This window comes from Cetorhinus maximus, chromosome 10 (genome assembly GCF_964194155.1).
Source record: "Cetorhinus maximus chromosome 10, sCetMax3.hap1.1, whole genome shotgun sequence".
NCBI classification, from domain to species: Eukaryota; Metazoa; Chordata; class Chondrichthyes; order Lamniformes; family Cetorhinidae; genus Cetorhinus; species Cetorhinus maximus.
The window spans coordinates 8,841,525-8,866,123 of NC_135888.1; the positions used below are offsets into that span (position 1 = coordinate 8,841,525).

The 24,599-nt window shown below is 41.7% G+C and overlaps 1 protein-coding gene across 3 annotated transcripts in view; it reads left to right on the forward strand.

Moving 5' to 3' along the window:
• mvb12ba (multivesicular body subunit 12Ba) overlaps positions 1-23,961 on the forward strand; it is a 169,043-nt gene extending 145,082 nt beyond the window's left edge. For all 3 annotated transcript variants that reach the window (XM_078549920.1, XM_078549919.1, XM_078549921.1), the window contains exon 10: positions 21,445-23,961. In XM_078549920.1, the coding sequence (XP_078406046.1) occupies positions 21,445-21,531 (87 nt within the window). In that variant the 3' untranslated portion in view covers positions 21,532-23,961. The remainder of the gene's footprint in view (positions 1-21,444) is intronic.
• The last annotated feature ends 638 nt before the right edge of the window (positions 23,962-24,599 follow it).

Below are 24,599 nucleotides of genomic sequence, written 5' to 3' on the forward strand. Positions count from 1 at the left end.
AATCTCAGTGGGAGATGTGCGTTTGAGCAATCTGTCAAGATTAAGAAATATAGACACACACCTAATTATGAAGAATGCTTTGAAAAAGAGGTAAACTCTTAACCGGCATGTACTCGACAGGCCAAATAGCTGCCTCCTGTGCCGTAATCATTCCGTGATTCTATGAAATATTTTGCGCCAGGATAGAAGAGATATGATTCCTAGTAATTGTTATATTTTAATAAGTATTTTTAGAAAGCAATGGGTGGCTGGATTGATGGTGCAGATCCAAGAGAGCTTAGCAGTGATATGCCTAGTGATGATATGGTTGGCACTGAGTAGCTATAACAAGAGCTGGTGTTTTGTAGCAGATTAAAGAAGTGCAGCAATAACCTTCCACAGCAGATTTTGTGTAGTAAATCATTTTAACACACTTTTCTCATAGCCCAAACCTGGCATAGCACTTATTCGTCAAAATTAGAAAATGAATCCAAGCCCTTCCCTTGTGGGGATTGTTAATCAATATGACTCCGGTGCACAGCGTACCCAGGCAAAATTAAACTGGGGTTGATATTTAAGTGCACTTTTATGTTGTGAATAGAATATCCGTTGCCAAGTTAAAATTTTCAGCCGAGTATTCCAAACCAGCTTTTGAACATAATCACACGCAGTTTATTTGGATTGCCATGTTATTCCCATGTTCCATCATCTGCCTTCCCCACATCCTGGATTTCACTTGAAGCTGCTTTGCAAGTCACTGCCAATTATTTGTGTCATCTATTTTGACCTGTTTATGGCTTCATAAAAATAAATACACAGGAAAATATCAGGGGATTATTTTTCACTTTGACATATGTATGGCAAAAATATGCAATTCGGAACATTAGAGGGAAGCTGTGTCTTTAAAAGGAACCTTTTAAAGTGGATTGAACATGATCTTCTCGTACCTCCTGCAAGACTTCTTCTTTGCTCTATCCGCTTCAGCACATTTTTTTTTTCACCATCTTTTTAAAAATTATTTTGTGGAATGTGGTCTTCGCTGGCTGGGCCAGCATTTATTGCCCATCTCTCATTGCCCTTGAGAAGGTGGTGGTGAGTCACCTTCTTGAACCGCTGCAGTCCGTGTGGTGTGGGTACACCCACCGTGCTGTTAGGAATCGAAAGTTGCACAGGGGTAAGCAAGGCTTGCAAAAGACCTACCTCTGATTTTTTGATTATGACAATATTATACAATTTCACCATGTTCAGAGAACTTGTTTTGTGATGACTTCTACTTTAAGCTTCTGGACAAGTTCCAGCAATTTCTTTTTCAACACCTGAACGTCACAAGATTCATTCCTGAGAATGTTCATGGACCTTCATGTTACCGTAGGCAGCCAGGCCTTCAGCCTTTTAATCCCATTACCTGGAATTGTCTTCCTAAAACCATCAGCCTCTCCACAATTCCTCTAATACGCTTGTTAAAAGCTCTTTCACCTGCCATCAGCTCTTCTTGGACTTGGTGTCGATTTATGTTCCTCACATAACTTCTGACTGTTTTCTTTGTAACAGTATTAAAGCAAGGATTACAAACTCTGGAAGGTTTGAAAGTTGTTGTGGTCCACGTCGGGACAAATAACATAGGTAAGACTAGGCAAGAGGACCTGTTTGAGGATTAGCAGGAACTAGGAACTAAATTAAAGAACAAGTCCTCAAGGGTTATAATCTCCGGATTACTACCCGAGCCACGTGCAAATTGGCATAGGGACGCGAGAATAAGGGAAGTAAACAGGTGGCTAAAGGAGTGGTGCGGGAAAGAGGGGTTCCATTTTGTGGGGCACTGGCATCAGTTTTGGAACAGGAGGGATCTGTACTGTTAGGATGGTCTCCACCTGAACCGATCTGGGACCAATGTTCGAGCAAAAAGGGTAAATAGGGTGGTCAACAGGACTTTAAACTAGAAAGTGGGGGGGAAGGGAAGGGTAAAACTCCAAGAAGTATGACTAATGGGAAACAAAGCAGCAGGTTAGCGTGTTGGGGGGTGGATTCTACTTCATGGAAAATTATGAAAAAACTGAAAAGAAAGGAGAGCCCAGGAGAGGCTATTAAATTCTCCAGAACACAGGATAGGACAGAGTGTTTGGAAAGGGCTAGGAATCTAACTTCAAGTACATCAGATAAAGGGACGACAATGAGAAAGGGGACGGGAAATACAGGACTGAAGGTGTTGTATCTGAATGCACGCAGTATACGAAATAAGGTAAATGAGCTTGTGGCGCAGATTGAAATTGGCAGGTATGATGTGGTGGGCATCGCGGAGACATGGCTGCAAGGGGATCAGGACTGGGAGCTAACTATCCAAGGATATACATCCTATCGAAAAGATAGGCAGGTTGGCAGAGTGGGTGGGTTGCTTTGCTAGTAAGAAATGAAATTAAATCGATAGCAAGAAATGATGTAGGGTCAGATGATGTAGAATCTGTGTGGGTAGAGTTGAGGAACCGCAAAGGTAAAAAAACCGTAATGGGAGTTATGTACCGGCCTACGAACAGTAGTCAGGATGTGGGGCACAAGATACAACAGGAGATAGAAAAGGTGTGTAAGAAAGGCAAGGTTACAGTGATCATGGGGGATTTCAATATGCAGGTAGACTGGGAAAATCAGGTTGGTAGTGGATCCCAAGAAAAGGAATTTGTGGAATGTCTACGAGATGGCTTTTTGGAGCAGCTTGTGGTGGAGCCCACTAGGGAACAGGCAATTCTAGATTTAGTGATGTGTAATGAGACAGATTTGATAAGGGAGCTTAAGGTGAAGGAACCCTTAGGAGGAAGTGACCATAATATGATAGAATTTACCGTGCAATTTGAGAGGAAAAAGCTGGAATCAGATGTAACGGTATTACAGTTGAATAAAGGCAACTACAGAGGCATGAGGGAGGAGCTGGCCAGAATTGACTGGGAGATGAGCCTAGCAGGAAAGATAGTGGAACAGCAATGGCAGGAGTTTCTGGGAGTAATTTGGGAGACACAGTAAAAATTCATCCCTAGGAAGAAGAAGCATACTAAATGGAGGACGAGGCAACCATGGCTGACAAGGGAAGTCAGGGACAGCATAGAAGCTAAAGAGAAAGCATAAAATGCGGCAAAGAGCAGTGGGAAGCCAGGGGATTGGGAAGCCTACAAAGACCAACAGAGGACAACTAAATAAGAAATAAGGAGGGAGAAGATTAAATATGAGGGTAAACTAGCCAGTAATATAAAAGAAGATTGCAAGAGTTTTTTTTAGATATATAAAGGGTAAGAGAGAGGCAAAAGTGGACATTGGGCCGCTGGAAAATGACACTGGAGAAGTAGTAGTGGGGAACAAAGAAATGGCGGAGGAACTGAATAGGTACTTTGCGTCAGTCTTCACGGTGGAAGACACGAGTAACATCCCCAAAGTTCAAGAGAGTCGGGGGGGCAGAGGTGAGTATGGTGGCCATTACCAAGGAGAAGGTGCTAGGAAAAATGAAAGGTCTGAAGGTGGATAAATCACCTGGACCAGATGGATTACACCCCAGAGTTCTGAAGGAGATAGCTGAAGAGATAGTGGAGGCGTTAGTGGTGATCTTTTGGGAATCACTGGAGTCAGGGAGGGTCCCAGAAGACTGGAAAATCGTTAATGTAATCCCCCCATTTAAGAAGGGAGTGAGACAAAAGACGGGAAATTACAGGCCGATTAGCCTGACCTCGCTCGTTGGTAAGATTTTAGAGTCCATTATTAAGGATGAGATTTCAGAATACTTGGAAGTGCATGGTAAAATAGGGCAAAGTCAGCATGGTTTCATCAAGGGGAGGTCATGCCTGACAAATCTGTTAGAATTCTTTGAGGAGGTAATGAGTAGTTTAGACAAAGGAGAGCCAATGAATGTTATCTACTTGGACTTCCAGAAGGCCTTTGACAAGGTGCCGCACAGGAGGCTGCTCAGTAAGATAAGAGCCCATGGTGTTAGAGGCAAGGTACTAGCATGGATAGAAGATTGGCTGTCTGGCAGGAGGCAGAGAGTGGGGATAAGGGGGTCCTTCTCAGGATGGCGGCCGGTGACTAGTGGAGTTCCGCAGGGGTCAGTGTTGGGACCACAACTTTTCACTTTATACATTAATGATCTAGATGAAGGAACTGAGGGCATCCTGGCTAAGTTTGCAGATGATACAAAGATAGGTGGAGGGACAGGTAGTATTGAGGAGGTGGGGAGGCTGCAGAAGGATTTGGACAGGTTAGGAGAATGGGCAAAGAAGTGGCAGGTGTGAGGTCATGCACGTTGGATAGAGGCATTGACTATTTTCTAAACGGGGAGAGAATTCAGAAATCTGGAGTGCAAAGGGACTTGGGAGTCCTAGTCCAGGATTCTCTTAAGGTTAACTTGCAGGTTGATTCGGTAGTTAGGAAGGCAAATGCAATGTTGGCATTTATTTCAAGAGGACTAGAATATAAAAGCAGGGATGTGCTGTTGAGGCTTTATAAGGCTCTGGTCAGACCACATTTAGAATATTGTGAGCAATTTTGGGCCCCGTATCTCAGGAAGGATGTGCTGGTCCTGGAGAGGGTCCAGAGGAGGTTCACGAGAACGAACCCAGGAATGAAAGGCTTAACATATGAGGAACGATTGAGGACTCTGGGTCTATACTCGATGGAGTTTAGAAGAATGAGGGGGGATCTGATTGAAACTTACAGAATACTGAAAGGCCTGGATAGAGTGGATGTGGGGAAGATGTTTCCATTAGTAGGAGAGACTAGGACCCAAGGGCACAGCTTCAGAGTAAAGGGAAGACCTTTTAAAACAGAGATGAGGAGAAACTTCTTTAGCCAGAGAGTGGTGAATCTATGGAATTCATTGCCACAGAAGGCTGTGGAGGCCAGGTCATTAAGTGTATTTAAGACCGAGATAGGTTCTTGATTGGTAAGGGGATCAAAGGTTACGGGGAGAAGGCAGGAGAATGGGGTTGAGAAACTTATCAGCCATGATTGAATGTCAGAGCAGACTCAATGGGCCGAATGGCCTAATTTCTGCTCCTATGCCTTATGGTCTTATGGTCTAAGGCAAAAGGGCACTTGAACACACAAGCCTAGATTTTAACCTGGGATGGCATGCAAGAGCCAGAGTAGGATGAAAATGTCTGTGATGGTTCAGGCACTTTTTACTCCAGGAGTCTCATTAAATGTCCCACATTGACTCCTACCCAAAGCCAGCTGGGAGTGTTGCAAATCGCCTGGCTTCAGGCTTCCACCAAGGAGAATGTCCTTGGAACGGTCAGGAAGAAGGGGATCCTGGTTATCACTCTATTGGAGGGGAGGAAAGCCTCTGGCAGAGCAAACACAAGATCCTTGTGGGATCAGGATGAGCACTTGTGGTTCTCCTGGCACTTAAAAGAATGAACATGCCTGGGCCTCTTCTGACCCCAGTCCTGTTTGCTTCCACTGTGTTTGCAGGGACTCTTTGCTATTTGCTAATTTCATAATTTATATAATGCTGGGACCTGGGTTATGCCATGGGACCCAGACATGTTAATGCAGCAAAAACTCAGGAGTTACAATGGCAGGAACATATTGTGTGGTGCCCATTCACCTTTTTTAATTTGGTCAATGGGCAAGCTTAAAATCGGGGATAACAAATTTAATCTCTTTGAAATCACGTGCTCTTCAATTTCAGAGAGCGGCAGCAAGGATTAATTGTCTGATTAATGATCAGGTCAGGCTTAGATCCAAAATCCTAAAAGCATGCTGCTAATGCTGACACAGGGCTTATGTCATGTAAAAACATTTTGGAATAAAGGATAATGAGGAAATTCATTCTTGGGAAGCGTTGAATGCTACAATTTGGGGAATGGTTAGATGATACTATGTTCTGGGAATCTTTTAATATTGTTTTCTGATGCTGCGGTGTCTCTCTCTACTTGAGTATTAATTGTCATAGTGTCATTCACATATTTGCTGATGGGGGAGGGGTGCTTTCCCAGTTCAAACACTTGCACAGTTCAGTTATTAAGGATTTCATGCCACTTATGCTATGTAACCAGTTGGAAGAACCTGAGTAATGGAATGCACACTTAGGATCTCAACTAGCATTTGAATATTAGATATCATAACATGGTGATATATTCTTTATTTGTATGACATTGTCACCAAGTTCAAAGAAAATGTTGAAGATACAAAATCTCTATAGCTCAAGATGCTGACACATTGATCCTTCAAACACGTTATAAAGCCATGCTTTATTTCAAAAATGACTTTTATGTATTTACTGGCTGACAATCACTGATTAAGTTTTAAAAGGACCGAAACAGCAGTTTCTAAGATGGCTGAACATTTGCATTACTCTGCATCACAAATTCCAAAGCCATTAAAATGGTGTCAAACTGTCTAGACAACCCCCCATCCGAAACAATCACTGTGAGAAAATGGACCACCTCCTAACCCATTCACAAAGCATTTAGACAATAATAAGCCAGTAGTTGTAATCACTTCAGACAAAGGACTCTGGCCGAGAAAGGGATTCACTCAGCTGTGATCTGATCCAGTTGAAACCATGCACCTGGAATCCACAAGCCATAACCATATTTGGGTAACTGGTCAGCTGGAGAGAGAAGATCATATGACAAGCCAACTGACGCTTTATTGTGTTTAAGAAAGTGTTTTTTCTCCAGGCCACAAAACAGAAGCTGCAGTGTTGCCGGAGAAGCAGGACCCCTGAGTGGGTCTCTTCCCCCTCTCTCTCTTTCCCTCTCTCCGCATCCCGTTTGCAAGTTTGAGCCGTGCCTGCTGATTGACCATCCACCTGCCGCAGGTAGCGATTTACGAATTAACCCAGCAGTCACTCATGCAAACAAAGATAAATGGTCCATCAACATATTTAAATTGTCTCAACACTGGATCCAGAGGACTTGAAAGCTCCACCTGAAACCATCCCAATAATTAGCCTACAAGACCAGTATAATTTTAATGGACTAAAGAATAAGGATTAAAGAAAGACTGCTTATTCTATCCCCCCAGGCATGCGTGTGTGTGTCTGTGTGTGAAAGTTGGAGAGTTTATCTTATTTTTATGAGACCAGGTTAAGTACAATAAATACTATCTTCTTTATAAAAACTTACAAGGAAGCCTGTCTGTTTGTGTCTTTAAACTCACGGCATGTAAACAGTTAAACACTCGCTGAATTGCATATCCTTTTCAAAGGAAACTTGCAGTCAAATGAGGAGTGGGGAAAGAGGGGAGCCATTTGACCCCTCCTCACCTGATTGTAACAACATATTAATTTGTGCACCTACCTAACTGTCCCAATTATCATTGTTTTCTTCAAATTCAGGAGGTGCCTACAGGTGAGACAGACGAACCCAAAGTAACCAATCTTGACTTCAGTCTACCTAGCACAGGCTTGTCCAACCTGCGGCCTGCAGCCCGTGAAGCCCCTCCATGTGTGTCCGCCTGCCCCGGAGCGTTTGTTGATAACATCGGTAGAACGGGTCAGTGAGTTTGGAGATTTCTGCAGGGGACTGCTCCTCCTCCAATCACAGCCTGTTTCTCTTCCACATTTGCTGCTGATTTGACCCTATCAGCAGCAAATGCGGGAGAGAAACAGGCTGTGATTGGAAGAACAGTGAACACTGGCAACTGTGGAGCACTCAAGGCCTCCGCTCAACACGCTTTCCCTCCCCTTCAGCTTACAGTGCTTTGGCGCAACTCAGATCACGTTCCACCAGTTCTCCCCGCGTTCCCCCAGTTCCTCCCCACATTCAACGGCTCTCAGCACTCCCCTTGACGGGCACCTACATTCGGGTGCTGCTGGGTCTCAGGCTTCGCTTCAGGCCTCTCTTCCGCTCTCATCACACCTCCCCGTACCCGCAGCTACTTTGATGAGTAGGGCTAGGTAAGTGAGGCTGGGTGGATAGGTCAGTGCGTGTGTTAGTGGGTGAGCCAGTGAGGGTGGGTGTGTTGACTGTCAGACAGAGAGGGTGTGTGTGTGTCTGAGAAAGGGGGAGGGTGACAGCTTGTGTGTGTGACAGAGGGTGAGGGTGTGTGTGTGTGTGAGGGAGAGAGGATGAGGGCATGTGAGAGAGGGGGAGGGTGAGGGTGTGTGTGAGAGAGGGAGGGTGAGAGTGAGTGTATGTGAGAGAGAGAGAGAGAGAGAGAGGGAGCGAGGGTGTGGGGGAGGGGAGCATGTGCCTGGCTCACTCCCAGTCTCAGGATTCTCGTTCACCCTCACCGCCACACACCAACAGGCACTCTCACCCACTCTCATAGTGGTGAGGGTTAATAAGCGAGCACCCTGAGATTGGGAGTGAGCTAGACGCACACACTCTCACTCTTTCACACTCGAATGGCAGTCTTTATTTATTACTCATTTTTTAAAAAAATTATCAATTTATTGCTGTGATTTTTTTCTTGCTCAGCAAGTTCTTTTCATACATCCACTTTTGTTTTTGAAATTCACCTTTAATGTTGTGTCAAACTTCATCTTTCTGAAATTTGTTCACCGGCACACCCCGAGTGCAAGAACATTTGGAATGTTGCCACCCCCGTGTGAAAAGGTTGGACAAGCCTGACCCAGTATATGAGTGGATTGCCACTTGAGGCAGCATCTTCGCATTCCTGTAATTCAGGCTTCAGATTTCAAAGTTAATTTGTTTTCTTGCAGTTTTGTTTTATTCATTCGTGGGATGTGGGCATTAATGCCAGAGCCAGAATTTATTGTCTGTCCCTCTTGCCAATGAGAAGGTGGTAATGAGCTGCCTCGTTGAATTGCTGCAGTCCAGGTGCTGTAGTTGCACCCACAGTGCTGTTGGAGAAGGAATTTTTATCCAGCAACGGTGAAGGAACGACAACTTATTTCCCAAGTTAGGGTGGCGTATAAGTTGGAGGAGCACTTGACGGTGGTATTTCCTTACACCTGCAGCCCTTGTTCTTTTAGGTGGCAGAGGTCGTGGGCTTGGAACGTGTTGTTGAAGGAACCTTGGTGATTTTCTGCAGTGCGTCTTATAAATGGTACACGTGCTGCCATTGTGTGTCAGTGGTGGAGAAAATGAATGTTTAATGTGGTGGATGGGGTGCCGATGAAAGGGGCTGATTTGTCCTGGATGGTGTGGTGCTTCTTGAGTGTTGTTGGAGCCACGCTCGTCCAGGCAAGTGGTGACTATTCCATCACGCTCCTGACGTGCCTTGGAGATGGTGGGCTGGCTTTGGGGATGTGGGTGTGGCAGGATAAGGAGGTGAATCACTCTCCATAGAATTTCCAGGCGCTGACCTGTTCTTGTAGCCACAGTATTTATTTCACTGGTCCAGTTAAATGTCTGGTCAATGATGATTCCCCCAGGATGTTGATGGTGGGGTTTCAGCAATGGTAATGCAGTTGAATATCAAGGATGAATAGATAGGTTCTTTCTTGTAGGAGGTGGTCATTACGTGGCAGTTGTGTGACACAAATATTACTTGCCCGTTATGAGCTCAAGCCTGAATGCTACCCAGGGCCTTGATGCATGTGAACATATGGACTACTTTGTTAGCTGAGGAATTGCGAATGTAACTGAACCCTGTGGAATCATCAGCGAGCATGCCCACTTCTGACCTTATGATGGAAGGAAGGTCATTAATAAAGATAATTGGGCTTAATACACAAGTCTGAGGAACTCCTGCAGTGATGCCCTGGGGCCGAGATGATTGCCCTCCAACAACCACAACCATCTTTCTTCGTGCTGGCTATGATTTCAGCTAGTGGAGAATTTTGCCTTGGTTTCCTATTTCTTCAGTTTTACTTGGGCTCAGTAATACCACACTCTGCCAAATGATGTCAAGGGCAGTCAATCTTTCTTCACCTCTGAAATTTAATTCTTGTGCCTATGTTTGGACCAAGGCTGTAAAGCAGCCTTTTTTTTTATTCATTCAAGGGATGTGGGCTTCACTGGCTAGGCCAGCATTTATTGTCCATCCCTAATTGCCTTTGAACCAACGAGTCCTGGCAGAAACTAAACTGAACATCGGTGAGCAGATCATTGCTATAAAGTTGCACTTGCATAGCACTGTTGACAACACCTTCCATTACTTTGCTGATGATTGAGAGTAGACTAATGGGTCTGCAATTGGCTGGCCCAAATTCATCCTGTTTTTTGTGCACAAGACATATTTGGGCAATTTTCCACATTGGCAGATAGGGTGGAATGTAGTTCTGCTGCTGCTAAAGGCCTACAGTGCCTCACGGGTGCTCAGTTTTGAGCTGCTGGATTTGTTCTGAATCTGTTCAGTTTTTCCGTGCAGCACAATGGATGACAAATGTAGAGAGATTTACCTTGTGGACAGAGGCTCCATTCGTTAGAATGAGGAAACCAGTATAAAACTGTACTGATTGATTGTCTCTTTCTAATAAATGCCATTGATGTATTCTCTGGCGATATGATTTTAACTGTATGTAATTGTTTTTTTGTGGATTTTGTGTTCTTTGCATTTCAGATACCCTTTGCAAGCATCAAGCATCCCTGTCAGATTTGACATGATTACGTGGAGAATAAAATACCTTCCCTCTTCTTTTACTCACCCCTATCTCAGATTAGCACCCCGACTGCACTACTGTGACATTTTTCTGTTTACTGCTGAAGAAAAGAGACATCTTTGTCAAAGCTTTTCATCTTGCACTCATCAGGACAATTCACAAGATAAGTCCAATGCCGGGGGAAACAGCATATTTATACCGTATGAGAAGAGAGGGCTGATTGGTTGGTTGGCAAGTGGTCTCTAACCAGAGTCCACTTACCAGCCATCCTGATGAGTGCAAGACGAAAAGCTTCAACAAAAAATGCTTCTTTATTTCAGCAACACTCAAGTTCTGTGCTACCAAACGACCAAACGACCTGGTGGCCTCTCTTTGGGATTTCCTCCTATCAGTAGTATATTGTCACTTAAATGTATGTATTAATCCTACCATTGTTTGTTCTCTCACCCTGCTATTCTATTGTTCACCTGGATGATGTTTCCGCCATCAAAAATGCTCTCTGACCTTACCTTCACTGCCTTTATCGTTACCACATTGATTCTGCTACCAGGGTGCCTGGGCATCCCTGCCCTCCTTACAGACCATGCACCTTATCTTCTCTTCTCTTCACAGAGCTGAACATCTGGCCTCTCTTAAAGACTTCACATTCCTTCGCAAGCAAATTTGTCCCCTGAACTCTTGATTTGACTGTCATGTTGACATTTGACTAGGTACCTCTGTTCCAGCAGCTCCCTTACTGAATTTTTTTTATATTCATAACTCACTGCCTCTTTTCTATATAATCCAAGGTTTTCTGTTGCATGTACCACCTAAATCCAAGCTTCTTCTTTCAACCTGACTTCTGTTCCCTCTCTTTCTTGCTTTTTATCCCTTTTAGCATGTCCCTTTATTAGGCCTCCAGTGGATTCTATCTGCCTGCCAGCCAGCCATTCTCCTGCTGCTGCTGCCTGGCTGGAGTCTCTTCTCAACATAGCCATCCTTTGTATCCTGCAGAAAATCCAATTACCTCATTCCATGCTGAAGACAATATCTCATCCAGCTCATTCTCGGGGATCAACCTCTCCAACATCCTCCCCGCCCTGTAATGAACCTCCGAAAGCCTCCATCTCACTGGTGGGTCATTAACCACTGACCCGCTCCATATCATTGTCCAGTGTATTTGCTATCTTGTAATCAAGGCTCCTGCTATCCACGATTTCATTGTGGATAAATCAGTTAACCTTCAGGTGTTGACAGAAACCTGGGCCCAGTTTTAACAAAATGAATGGATTTTGAGTGAGTTAAAGTTGGGCCACTGGTTTCTTGTGGTATCTCCTTCCCCCAAGCCCCCGTGCCAGGCTACATGTTATTCCATGTGGCCTTCCCAAACAAATTTAAGGTCCTCATTTACGGCTTGTTTCTGTCCCATCCTACCTCTACCATGTCCTTCTTCCCTCCATCCCCCCCCCCGCTATCCACTATCCTAACTCCAGGGACCCCATCTGTATCCTATCTTCTTGAACTGCACCTTGAGTGGGACTGCCTTCAGCCACCTTAGCCCCTTAGATACTGTCTCCCAAAACTACTCTATATCCCTCCCACGTTTAGAAAATGCTTTGAAATGTCTTTGAAAATCAAACTTTAGTCACCTCTCCTGTTCAGACTCGATGCAAACTCTTGCTCTCCAGCTCTCCTGAAGCACTTGTGAATGCTTTCTACTTTCAGGGAATTACATAAAAGTTGTTCTAGTAAGTTATCTGGGATTTCTTTTCAAAACAGCAAATACGAATCAGAATATGCTGCTTGTACCATATGCATGAATTAAAGATTAACGTCTGAATGAAAGCTCCGCTATTTGGAGGATAAGACTGATTTATTTGGTGACTTCCACAGAAGAGCTAAGTAAAAAATAAAGCTTTGCATAGGGACTTGTGTGTTTTCACATTCATGTCACAGGGGTCTTTCATAGATGAGACTTCCGTTACCACCCTGAAAGTTAATGTTGCTCACTCTTTGGCTTACAAGTTCTGGAAACTTCACCTGTTTTTTTATTTGAGGGTTTTGAGCCACTATATTATTTGTTATGAAATGCTTCACATGGAGGAACAGGTTAGCTGTTATTCAGCTAACAGAATAGTGCCAAGCAGTCTGCGCTCAATGCAACCTGTGCTTTTTATGGCCCACATTTCCTGGCAGAGTTTATTCACTGCATAAAACATTCGGGTTATCTGTTCTCTGCATGAGCTGTATTGCAATGCAAGCACAGATGGACCTGCAATGTACTTTTTGCATTGGCTACAGGAAAACAGTACCTGACCCAAATTTTTGTGCAAAATCAAGATTGATCTTGGGGCAACGCACTAAATCATAATAATTAATAACATTTAAAAGCACTGTGCTCTTATTCTGTGTGTCATGTTCCTTCTCGAACTATAAAACAAATATCTCTTGTGAATCTGAATGTATTTCAGAAGCTGTTTTATATGACACAATTTTTTTGCAAATTTCCTTCACTTCCATCTACTTCAGCATCAACTTCCATCAGATGCTTTGCTTGAGCTACTTTCCCCCTCCGCCTCGCAGGCGCATCGGTTTGTTTAAGTCAGACTTGGGTGTCTTCAGCAGCTTGACTGGCCGAGCATAGATGTTCTGGAAAGAGAAAAAAGAGACTGACGACCCTTCTCAATAGCTTTACCTGGATCAGCTTGTTCGCTGGTTGAAGTCATTGGCTTGTACTCACCATAAACCATCACTACGATCTTGCTGGTATTTGCGTATAAGAGATTATTTGAACCTGGTTGTTGTGCCTCTTGGTGGATCCTGCAACAAAGAAACATATTTTGACATTAATATAGGTTTCAATCATAGTCTGCCACTTTTGACCATGAAGTATATTTTTTCACATGTTCATGTCAAGAACGTTGACATGAGGGTCCTTGTCCTGAACAATCGCCTTGAATTTATGGAAGACCTCCTCCATTGTTCTGTAAATCAGAAGACACCTCACAAACATGACCTTCCAAGCCCTCTGAGGCAGCAACCTGTATTATTCGCACCAGAAGCTGTATAAAGTGCAGGAGTAGGGTGTATCCAGTCACTGGATTCAGGTCAGAGTACGTAGGGGAAAATAGATGTTAAATGAAATGGAGAGAATGTGTTGTAAAGAGAGAGACCAGCATGCATGGCAAGAGGAGAAATGGTTGGGGGCGTGCGTAGGTAACGGTGAAGATGAGAATGGATAGGCAGCAGTGTCTTTGTCAAGTGGATCTAGGTAGAGTAGAGTGCCTTTGTGAACAGGAATGGCGGGAGTTGAATGTGGAAGAAAATTGTTGACTGATGTCTAATTGCACTTTGAATTAAAATGGAAAAAGTGTCACATGCATGTTCTTGAGCACGTGTACATTACATCAATGCATTTTGAATGAAAAGTTCTATCATTTACATTTCAATAATTCTATGATGTAAGTACAGACCATTATTATCTACATTCTCATTTAGCTATTGCATCTTTATATGCAGACCGTATATTATATTCACTATTACACTCACTAAGTATTAACTTTTGATGGTGCAAAAATCAAATCAATTGTGACTTAAAATGATAACTAATATTTAAAATACAGATCAAGCCATTCCAGAATAAATGATTTTGACACCAAATGCTGGAAAATGTGCCAAAGAAGTGTCATAAATCAAAATTTCTGCTATATTTATGTCAGATTGAAAAATTAGGTAGGTGGAATCTTCTAAAATAATCAGTTGTAACCCATGTCACAAATGCTGAAAATAATTCCCCAGTGGCCCAGAGTATGGCTGAATCATGCAGCCCAGCAAGGTTGAAAGCCAAGATCAGCAAAATCAGAATTCCCAAGCTTCTGATCACTATCCACCTTAAAGGGAAGGGAGACATATATCGCTGTTCCTTCACTCGCTGGGTCAAAATCCTGGATCTCCCTCCCTAACAGCACTCGGGTGTACCTACACCACATGGACTGCAGCAGTTCAAGAAGACAGCTCACCACCGCCTTCTCAAGGGCTATTAGGGATGGGCAGTAAATGCTGGCCCAGCCAGCAAAGCCCCACATCCTGTGAATTAATTTTTTTTAAAATGGGAAGGAAAACCAGAAATGTTGGAAATGTCAGTTCCAAATTCCTGAACTATTTCAAGTATACAATCATGATATGCAAACATAAATACAATTGAAACTCTTTTCGAGTTATCAACAGTCACAGATTGCAACTCTTTCGAGTACAATCACAGTTCTTGGTTTTTTCCGGGAGTGGGATATGAACCCACAATCCTCTGATTCAAAGGCGAGGGTGCTATGAACTGAGCCACAGCTGACACAATTGAATGAGCACAGTTGAGAGTTTAATGATAATTACCATGGCAGGGCATTGAAACTTCTTCAGTAAGTTGATAACCTGCATCTCTATAAACGTGCGTAACAGTTTCAGCTTCTCTGCTCCTTAAGTGATTTTATTCATTTAATTGAGGAAAAGTTTATTTTTCACATTAGTGCAAAACTTTCCTTGTTCAAACACTACAAATATACACTACTTTTCTTGTGAACTGTACAAAAGTGTACAAATTAATCACGTTGATTTATATTCTGATAAGAAAGGTAACATCGTGAGTAGAGATATGCCGACAGGACAGATGGTGGGAACTGGAGATATGGGTAGGAATGTGCCCTTGGGTTCTGTATTGACATATTTTGTTTATATCACTTTGACGTGGGTACAGAACAAATTTTGCTGTTATCAAATTGAAATCATGGGAAACTGTGAGGAAGAATACAGGAAACTGCCAGAAGACAGACTTGTTAGCAGATTGGGCAAGTGGGTGGCCGATGTAGCTCATTGCAGAGAATTATAACATACAACGTTTTTGGAGAAAGAGAAGAGTTGAAGGAAATATATCCTAAGCAGCAAGCCTCCTTATAGAGTATGGAACAGGGAAATTTATGCTAGAACTTAAAGCAGGGGAACCATATGAAAAAGACCAAAGGCAAATGGATTTTATATGTTAGGACGTTGATACAAAAGCGAGGAGGTGAAATTGAATTTGTGCAAGATTGTTTGGGTTACAGTTGGAAGTGGTGCTCTAAATTCTGGGCATCCTATTACAGGGTTAGAGCTATGGAGGAGTAAAGATTCATCAGGAATGGAAAGGTTTTAAAAACAGAGTATTTCATTGTTGGAATAGAGGTGGTAAAGGGTGATCTATTGGAGGTTTTGAGAAAATAAATAGTGGAAGATGGTTCTCATTGAATTAGTGACAAGGGCATAGATTCACTATTGTCACTGACAATCTGACAACCTGTGAACCCAGTATGGTGTAAGCAGTTGGCAATTGTGGCTTCTGTTACATCTTCCACACCCCCTTCATCAGGAACATGGTCTCTAGAACAGTTGGGTTGTACTCTGGCTTGTTATTGATTACCACAATAACCTGAGAGATGAACTGCGGTTGGTCGTTGATTTTCAAGTTCCTCATCACCTCCGATCCATTGGCTGGAGCTTGGTTGGGGTATTGGGAAGCAAGAACATCAGCTTGAAGCTCTTGAGGCCAGCGATGTCTGGATGCACAGGGCAGTTGTCTGTTTTGATGGCAATCTTCCTTTTCTTTCGTTGATACGTTTTGTCCACTTTCCTGATCCACACCTCAGAAATGCTGGAGGTTATCCAGGCTGTTCTGTTAGCCTCATACTGCGTGGGTAGTGTCTTCACGTTGTGAAGCAGTGTGGCTTCTTGGCCTTTCCTATCACAAGAAAAGCAGCAGCTTTTCAGTGCCGTCCAGGTTGGCGCAGACCATAGCAGTGACGCATTCCTTGCTTTGCTTTCCACCATTACATGTTTCACCTTTAATCATTAAAAGCGGACTGGGAAAAGCTGGTAAAGCAGTCCGCTTTTACCCATGTTCAAAATGTCTCATGGTGCATCCTCATTCAAGACTTGGGCAAGACTATTTTGGAGCCAATCACCTGCCATTTCTGCCATAACCACTGTTTACCGTGCAGAAGATGATGCCATGCCGTGTCTTGAATCAGGCCACTCCCCTTTCCTGCAGGATTGGACCAGAAATGGGGAAGGTTCACTGTTCGGGTTGCCTTGAACCACATCAGCAGAGCTTTCTTCAGTGTCAGGATAAGCAGCCATCCTCATCCTCTTCATTGCTAGAGGGAATGCCTTGTCGAACAGGTTCAAGATGTTCACCTTGCGTTTAGTAATGGTGGACAGACCTGACGATGGAATCACTCTCGCCGCTCCGCACCGTGGTTTTCCACTAGCTGTATCAACTTCATCTTCTCTCCGGTCAACAACACTGAACTTTCTCTCAGGTTTTGCCAAACTTGCAGGCTTTGCACGTCCTTTCACAGGTGGATCTCGATGTCAAATGTTGGTTTGCCCAGCGCTCCGTGATTTCACGCACTTGTGTGGTCGAACTCCACTCTGGTTGGCAAAGTCATATAACAAGTTTAGACATGCTCAGCTAATCCAGGGTTGCCAGTGTGGAATTTCAGCTCATCACGAGCCACATTCCATGGGATTTGACAGAGGTTTAAAATCTTGAAAGGTTTATTAGACAGAGGAAATTTTTCCAGTGGCTGAAGAGGTAACCAGAGGGCACAGATTTAAAGTAAGTGACAAAAGAGCCAGAGGTGACATGAGGGACAAATGTTTTAGTAGTTAGGATGGTAGATAAGGTTTTAATTTGTAACTTTCAAAAGTGAATTGGATAAGTACTTCGAGAAAAAATTTCAGGGTTATAGGGAAAGAGCGGAGCATGGGTCCAACTGGATTGCACTTCAAAAGAGAGTGTAGATTTGACGGGCTGAATGACCTCCTCCCATACTGTTCTTTTCCATGATTGATATTTCAAAATGAAGTTTTAAGACTCCACTACACTATTTAAATGATATACATTCTACACATTAAAAAGTTTAATGGATATTTAATAATTTCACATGGTTTTAGAATAATGTTGATGGTGTAATTTCGCGACTGACAGAAAATGGCAATTTTCTTGCTCTTAATGCAGTTCTTGAAAATGAATGAGCCTTTAGTACATATTTGAAAGCAGGCTTGCACTTCATGTGTGTACCACCAGATGGCAGCTTATACTTATTTACCAAAATCTCTCAGCACTTTCAACACAATATTATTTCCCATTGTGTTCTGGAGCAACTGTTTTTTTGTGTGGTGTTGCCTTAAGGTCATGAGCCAGGTAGATTTAAATAGAGTAAATTGATTAAAACAACTGAATTTAACAGTTTAAATATTTTCTTTGCTTCTTCCCCCTCACCTATTTTTCTGCTTCCTGGCCACAAAAGGCCTTTCATCTTAAGAATGTCCTTTTCCAAGACAACTTGTACTACAAGAGCACAAAGCTGAACTTTGGACAGAATAGTGAGCATAAAATAATGGCCAAGATGGGGCAGAGTTATGAAGCAAGGCAGTAACTCAGATGTGAGGTGCAGATGGGCGTTCAGCTTGTATGAGTTACCTCAACCCCAGACATCTGTTTCTTCCTTCTAACCTGCACTTGCATTGCATTTATAATGAGGAAATGAACAGGAGGATCTAGCAGTCACATTGATTTAAACTTATTCACATTTTCTTTAAAAACTCTTTATAAACCTTGGTGTGTATATTTGTCATTCATGAGAGAACCAATATTTTGTCACTTCAGTTGGAATATGGACTCTGCCATATAGCCTTGGACAATGTTTGAATACAGGCTCTAAGTAGCTTGTTTTGAATATATGTAGTTTTCTAAAACTTGTACTCAAAATTTTGAGTGGCAGTGCTGAGAATTAGAGTCTTTCCTCTCTTCGCACACCCATTAGTTGCAAAAAGCATTCCTTGCACAGACGCAGTGGGGATTGTGTACCAGGTCAAGTTCTGCACACACTTCTTAAAATGTATGTTATCCAACCTCAATAAAGCACCTCACTGCATCAGAGTAACACTTTCATGTCCCAAAACAGCAAGCTGAGCTGCCACTTTAGAAATAAATTATGGCCAGTTTTCTCTTGTGGACTTGCATCCACCAGGAATTGTCCAGGGTCATTTAAATTGCAACTCCTGGGGATGGGAATATTTTGCTTCTGCTGGTCTGGACTGGATTCACGTCCGGCTCTTGCATGAAGCAGCATCGTTGAAGCCTTCTGAATGATAATGTGTTATGTTTGCTCTGGTGCCCTTCTCCTTCTATTTCTGTACCCTATCCGCCTGCCCCTAGTAATCATACAGCGAATTATCACTATTCGAGTATTTCTAACCCTTGTATTATGTCAGTGTGTTTGTATTATAACTATATGATCTTGTAACAATGTACATGACCATCCTGACTGGAAAGACATTTGTAAGCTTGATTTTTGCTTTGAAAAAGGTTATCCATGTCATGAAGCTGTATATATATGTATGTATATAATATTATTGGAAAATATTTTTCCTTTAAAATAGAGGTTTAGTCTGTGGGTGTGTCTTAATTGGATTAAAGCCAGCTAGCCTGGGTGCTTTGATATGTTCTAGTTTTAAGATATAAACAGAGAGGTAGAGTGCATTTGCATTTTTTAAATAGAGCATTCAAGAAGTGGGGTGAAAACTGACACCTATCTAGCAAGATACTAAGCAATATGTTTATATTACTAATAAAGTTGGTGCAATGAAAGGGGTTTTATTGTCAGAGAGATTTAGTTCAGAGGCTGGTGATACAATGAGAATTTACATTCAGTGAGCTGTGCTAGGTATAACTTCAGCAGTGTGCTGTGTGTAGAGCAGAGGCAATGTGAGATTAAAAGGCAGCTGTAAGCCTCCAACTGTCTCCACAGGAACCAAAGTGAAAAGAACCTCCATTTTGAATTCATACAGTGAAAATGCTTTGCCTGGTATCTGGTTAAGTCTATGGGTTGCTGTTGCCTTAATGGCGATTAGTTTGTGAATTTGTTAAAAGTTATGATCGTAGTAATTTGTAGCCATGTGTATATATTTAACTTCTGTAAGCTAATAAAATGTTTCATTTAGCTTAATATAAAGTCTCTCGAACTGGTGGTATGATTCCTGAATTTAGAGTTGCATCTCAAACATAACACTTAAAATTGTAGGTTATGACAGTTATTTAAAGTTTCCCTCTGGGATTTAAAAAAAAATAACAGCCTTTACCAAATGCATCGCTGATAACAATCCACCACTTGTATATTAATATTATGAATGAGCTTGCAATAGTCTATAAACAAGTAACTGCACTTACAATTAGCATTGAAATAAAAACTCAGCAGAACAAATAATTTGAGCTAACAAGTTTATGAGCCAAGTCAAGTCTTGTTTATAGGTTAATTATTTAATATGCAAATTACTGATTATTGCAATGTAGTATTACACATCTCTCTCCGGTTTTTCTTGAATGTTTATCATAGGTTGAAGTATACTTGATCTGTTTAAAGCTCTTCAGATACTTGTATGTTCCATCGCACAATTTTTTGGCTCATTTTGGACCAGTGCTTTTCCTTCATGTCTAAACAGAACAAGAAATGCTCATGAAGTTCACCAGTGCTCTTCTTACCTGCTAAATCAGTGCTTCCGAAACTACTACTCAGTGTGGCTCCATTTTAATGCCCCAAACTTTGCCTGACCCCAGAGTGCAAATTTGGGGGGGGGATGGGTGGGAGGCTAGTGGGAGTACGAGAGTAGTTGAGCATGGTGGGGGGAGAGGCTAGCGGGAGTACGAGAGTAGTTGAGCATGGGGGGGAGAGGCTAGTGGGAGTACGAGAGTAGTTGAGCATGGGGGGGGAGAGGCTAGCGGGAGTACGAGAGTAGTTGAGCATGGGGGGGAGAGGCTAGTGGGAGTACGAGAGTAGTTGAGCATGGGGGGGGAGAGAGGCTAGTGGGAGTACGAGAGTAGTTGGGCATGGGGGGGATGGGGGGTGGCCTTCATCTGCTGAGGGGGGAGGGGTAGGTGTCAGTTGAATGTGATAGGATGTGTTTAAACTGCAGGTTTTGTATTTTTTTCAGAAAAAACTACCTTATCACGGGATTTTTTTTTTAACAGCAGCAATCTGTCCTCGAAGATCTATCTGTTCAACCATGCCCACCATCAAAAAAAAAGCGAGAATTTAAAGGGACCCCACAGCTGTTGACTTACAGCTGCAAGGCCACCATTGCTGCGTCGGTGCCCCGGACCCCACTGGGAGCCGTGACCCGGGGTTTGAGTAGCCCTGCGTTAGATGGTTCAAATACCGTGTCGCACCTTCCCCTAATGTGGGTAATGTTCATTCTTTGGAGGAACATGGCAGGGGAGAGCAACCTGACCAGTTTCTTTTGAAGTCAAAAAATCCCTCTTCAGCTTCTTCAAGGAAGCTCCAAAATGTACCTCAGTGATTATTTCCCTACACCAATAACCAAGATGTTGCTGTGTCCTTAGGAACATCGTCCCCTCTGCTCTCTGTGGTCCTGTTTTGTAAAGTTTACAGACTTCCTTCCCCATTTCAGCTGTCAATAGTCTTGCGTGCCAAAAATATATGCATCATATATCTTGCAATTTACCATGTCTGCTTGCATTGTCTCCCTGCGTTGGTTATTATATATATTCACCACCCTCTGAATAAAAAGATACTGTATTCACAGTTAAGATATAATTTTTACTGTCTTAAGCTTGAATCCATATCAACTTGTCCTGGAGCATATTGAATATTGCCTAAGTTTATCTGGTCAATTTAGGGTTATAAGCCAATAAGATCACCTCAAAACTGTGCTAAGTTCAATATAAACATTCTTAATACCCATAATACAATCCTTTTATTAACTTAATAGCAAATCTGAAATTCGTGTAACATTTTAAAATATAATTAACCTGTTGAACCGAGTTTCCTGACTGCTATCATTTGTAATCAATATTTCCTGATTTTCTTCATCTTGTTAATCGATTAACCTATTTGCAAATTTTGAAAAACTGTGCTTTCATTAGTTTTGTTTTTTTCCCCCAGTACGATTACAGCTTTAGAACAGAACAGAGTGCTGCAGCTCGTCTTCCACCAAGTCCCACTAAATGTCAAGAATCACCATTGTCCTGAAGGTGGATCTTAATGGAGCTGTTGCAAACTAAGGGACAGTTAACTACGAACAGGCGCTGTCAGAAGCAGTGTTGGAGATTTTTCTTCCTTTACCTTCTACTGAAATGGTATTCTCATACTAATGGAAAGGACAGTATTTCTAATAACCAGCAGTCTACCTACAACTTAACATAGGGTAAAATCATTTTGTACATGGAGTTTTGTAAATACAATGTTTAATGTAACCTTTCAATTGCAAATTTTTTTTCTGGCCTTGAATAAGATTAATCATTTTAACAATTTTTAAACAAAGGCTGGATTTTTATTTTTTGCTTTCTTGAGCCATAGCTTATTTCTGTTTCTCCTTTTTTTTTTGTCAAAATAATTTTGCACACTTCAGAAATGCTACTGGTAATAGTCATTTTCACAAACTATGCACCAATTCGGTTATTAGATATTTAGCTATTTGTTTTCAGACATTTTGAGATTAGATGTATTTTTTAAGTTAAGGAAATAAAGTTTTGAAATATCCTGATATAACTGATGTTTTATTTTTATTTCCTACTTCTCAAGTCAGATTTATATAGTCCCAAGGAGAAATTAATAATATTTAAGATGAAAATGAGCAAAGCGGAAATAACTTTTTTTTATTCTGATCAGAGGATAGGGAACGAGTGGGCATGATAGACTCAGGAAATCTTAAGACTTGCTGAGCTACGCTTCTGCACAGAGATTCTCTCATCTAGTTTTAAGTGGATTACCCTTCTAATCGGTGGTTGTTTTCTGCTATTTCTCTCCCAGAAAAATCACAGGTATCAGTTTTTTTTTGCTTGGAAAGTATCAAGTTTTGGCGTCAGAGATCTGAGCTCGACAAAACTTGAGGCGTTTTTTTTTTGGTATTTTGTCCCAATTTTTTTATCTTCCCAATTTTGCTTGCTTAGATCTAATCATGAGGAGTTTCTGTTGGGATTCTCAGATTTTCTACAGCAAAACCTTCCAGGCTGTTAGGCCTCTTGCTATACGTTAAAGCTGTTGTTTATGAGAAAACAGTATTAGTTATGTCGCAGTGAAGGAACAAAAGTTAAAACAGGCCTTCCTTATTGGTTCCTTTATTAACAAGGGCCACTGTGCTATCCTAATGCAATATTTGTTAATGCAGTTTTTCTACAGTTGTGTAAGGTATGATTCTGTGGTTGTAATCAGAGTGGAAGTGTAGGTTGCACTGATTTGCTTTGCACTGCATTTTTAATGTTTGGGCTCTTTTTTTAATGTGGACTCCCTTTTGCTTTCTGAAACTCTTTTTTGTATGGTTTTTAATGTGTTTGTGATTCTAAATTAATGCCGTCAAAAGCCTTGATTGTGTAACACTGTAAACCCTTTGTTAAGTAGCCGCTTTTCTTTAAACACTGCCATTAATTTACCGGCCTTACCTCAATAAACCCGACTGCTGCAACCTCCGTTTAGGCTTTGTGATCCATACTGGGAGGAATCAACATTCAATATTGTATCTGCAGCAGGTACAATAATTTAGTGCTTTAATGAATGGCAGCTGGTCAACAAAAACAATGTATGCTACCAGGTTTATACACTATATGTATAGCAATTATGTATATAAATTTTCCTTTTAAAAAGTTTGTTTTTTCATTTCCAGTGCAAAACAAAAATGCTGCCTAATGTCATATAGGGCTTGGGTAATCAGATTAATAATGCCAGTGTTTAGAATTGCAAGTTTGTCATTTGTCTGTTTAGTGTAGTACCTCATAGCCTGTAGTGTAAAACAAGTGTTCTGACTTGTTGGCGCTACTTGAAATGAACCAAGTGCTTCAAAGACTTTGAACAACTGATTTTCGATCCTGCATGAGTTGTGTGCTTAACCCTTTGGTCCAAGAAAGCGTGATTATATTTTACGTGTCTATGCTGTAGAAATAATGTAAAGCATCCTGTCATTTCTGTAAAAAAAAAATAATAATTACTAGGTATTTGTCATTTCTGTACTAATATTGGCTGCATTTAAATGTCTGGTGGAGCTCTGTGAACTTCAAGATGATACAAAGGCAGCCTGCTATTAAATGATGAACCTTTTGTGCGGAACAAAGCTAAGAACATTGACAGTATGACTAACCGTCTCCATCTCATTCATTTCTAATTTGCTCTGAATAATTAAAGCATGGTTAACACTGTACATACATGCTGCAGAATTTCCACCCAACTGTTATCTTTTTTAAAAAGTTGAGAAACATTTAACTTGGCCCAAGCCATACTGTTGTAATCGTACATTTTTATCTTTGTGTTGGAGATTTAAACCACTGTTCTTAAGATGTTTAGAAATAAAATCTTCCTGTATTTATTGTAGACTTGCTTCCTGTAGTTACAAAGGGAGGTTTACAATTTGGTTTATTGAGTCTGTGTTAATAATGTGACTTGTTAAATAAAATATCTGTTTTAACTGGCTTCTTCTTATACAAGCGCTCTCGCATGATGACATGTTAGGAACAAAATTAATTGTACTCATGTAGCACCTTTCACATCCTCAACATCCCAAAACACTTCACAGTCAAGAATTTCTAATGAGTAACTGTTTTGTCTGCCAAACGCAATTTGTGCACAACTTCCCACAAATGAGAGAAACGGTCAGCTAATCGTGTTGTATTAGTTGACAGAAGAATGTTGGTCAGGAGAGCAGAAATATTCCTTCTAAAGAGACAGAAATTGTCTCATCTGAAATATAAACCCCCCCCCGCCCCCCTCAGCCCTTCAACAATGCAGCACTCCTCAGTACGACAATGAAATGTCAGTCTATTTTGTTTACTAATCCAGACGTGGGGCATGAGTTCTGAACCTTTTGACTTGGAGGTAAGGATGTAGTCTGACTACATTGTGATTAAAACAATGGGATGATATTGTTCAATATCAAGGATTTTTCTTTACCTGTTATATTCCACACATCAGCCTGATAAATTGCAGGAATGTCTATCCCTTAGAAGAGACTGGGCCAGTATTTTCTTGACCTAGGAAAGCAACTATCTTCAGGTTCTGCCTCCTGATATTAATTGTTTGGCTTTGTTCCGTTGAGCAAACAAGTCTCGACC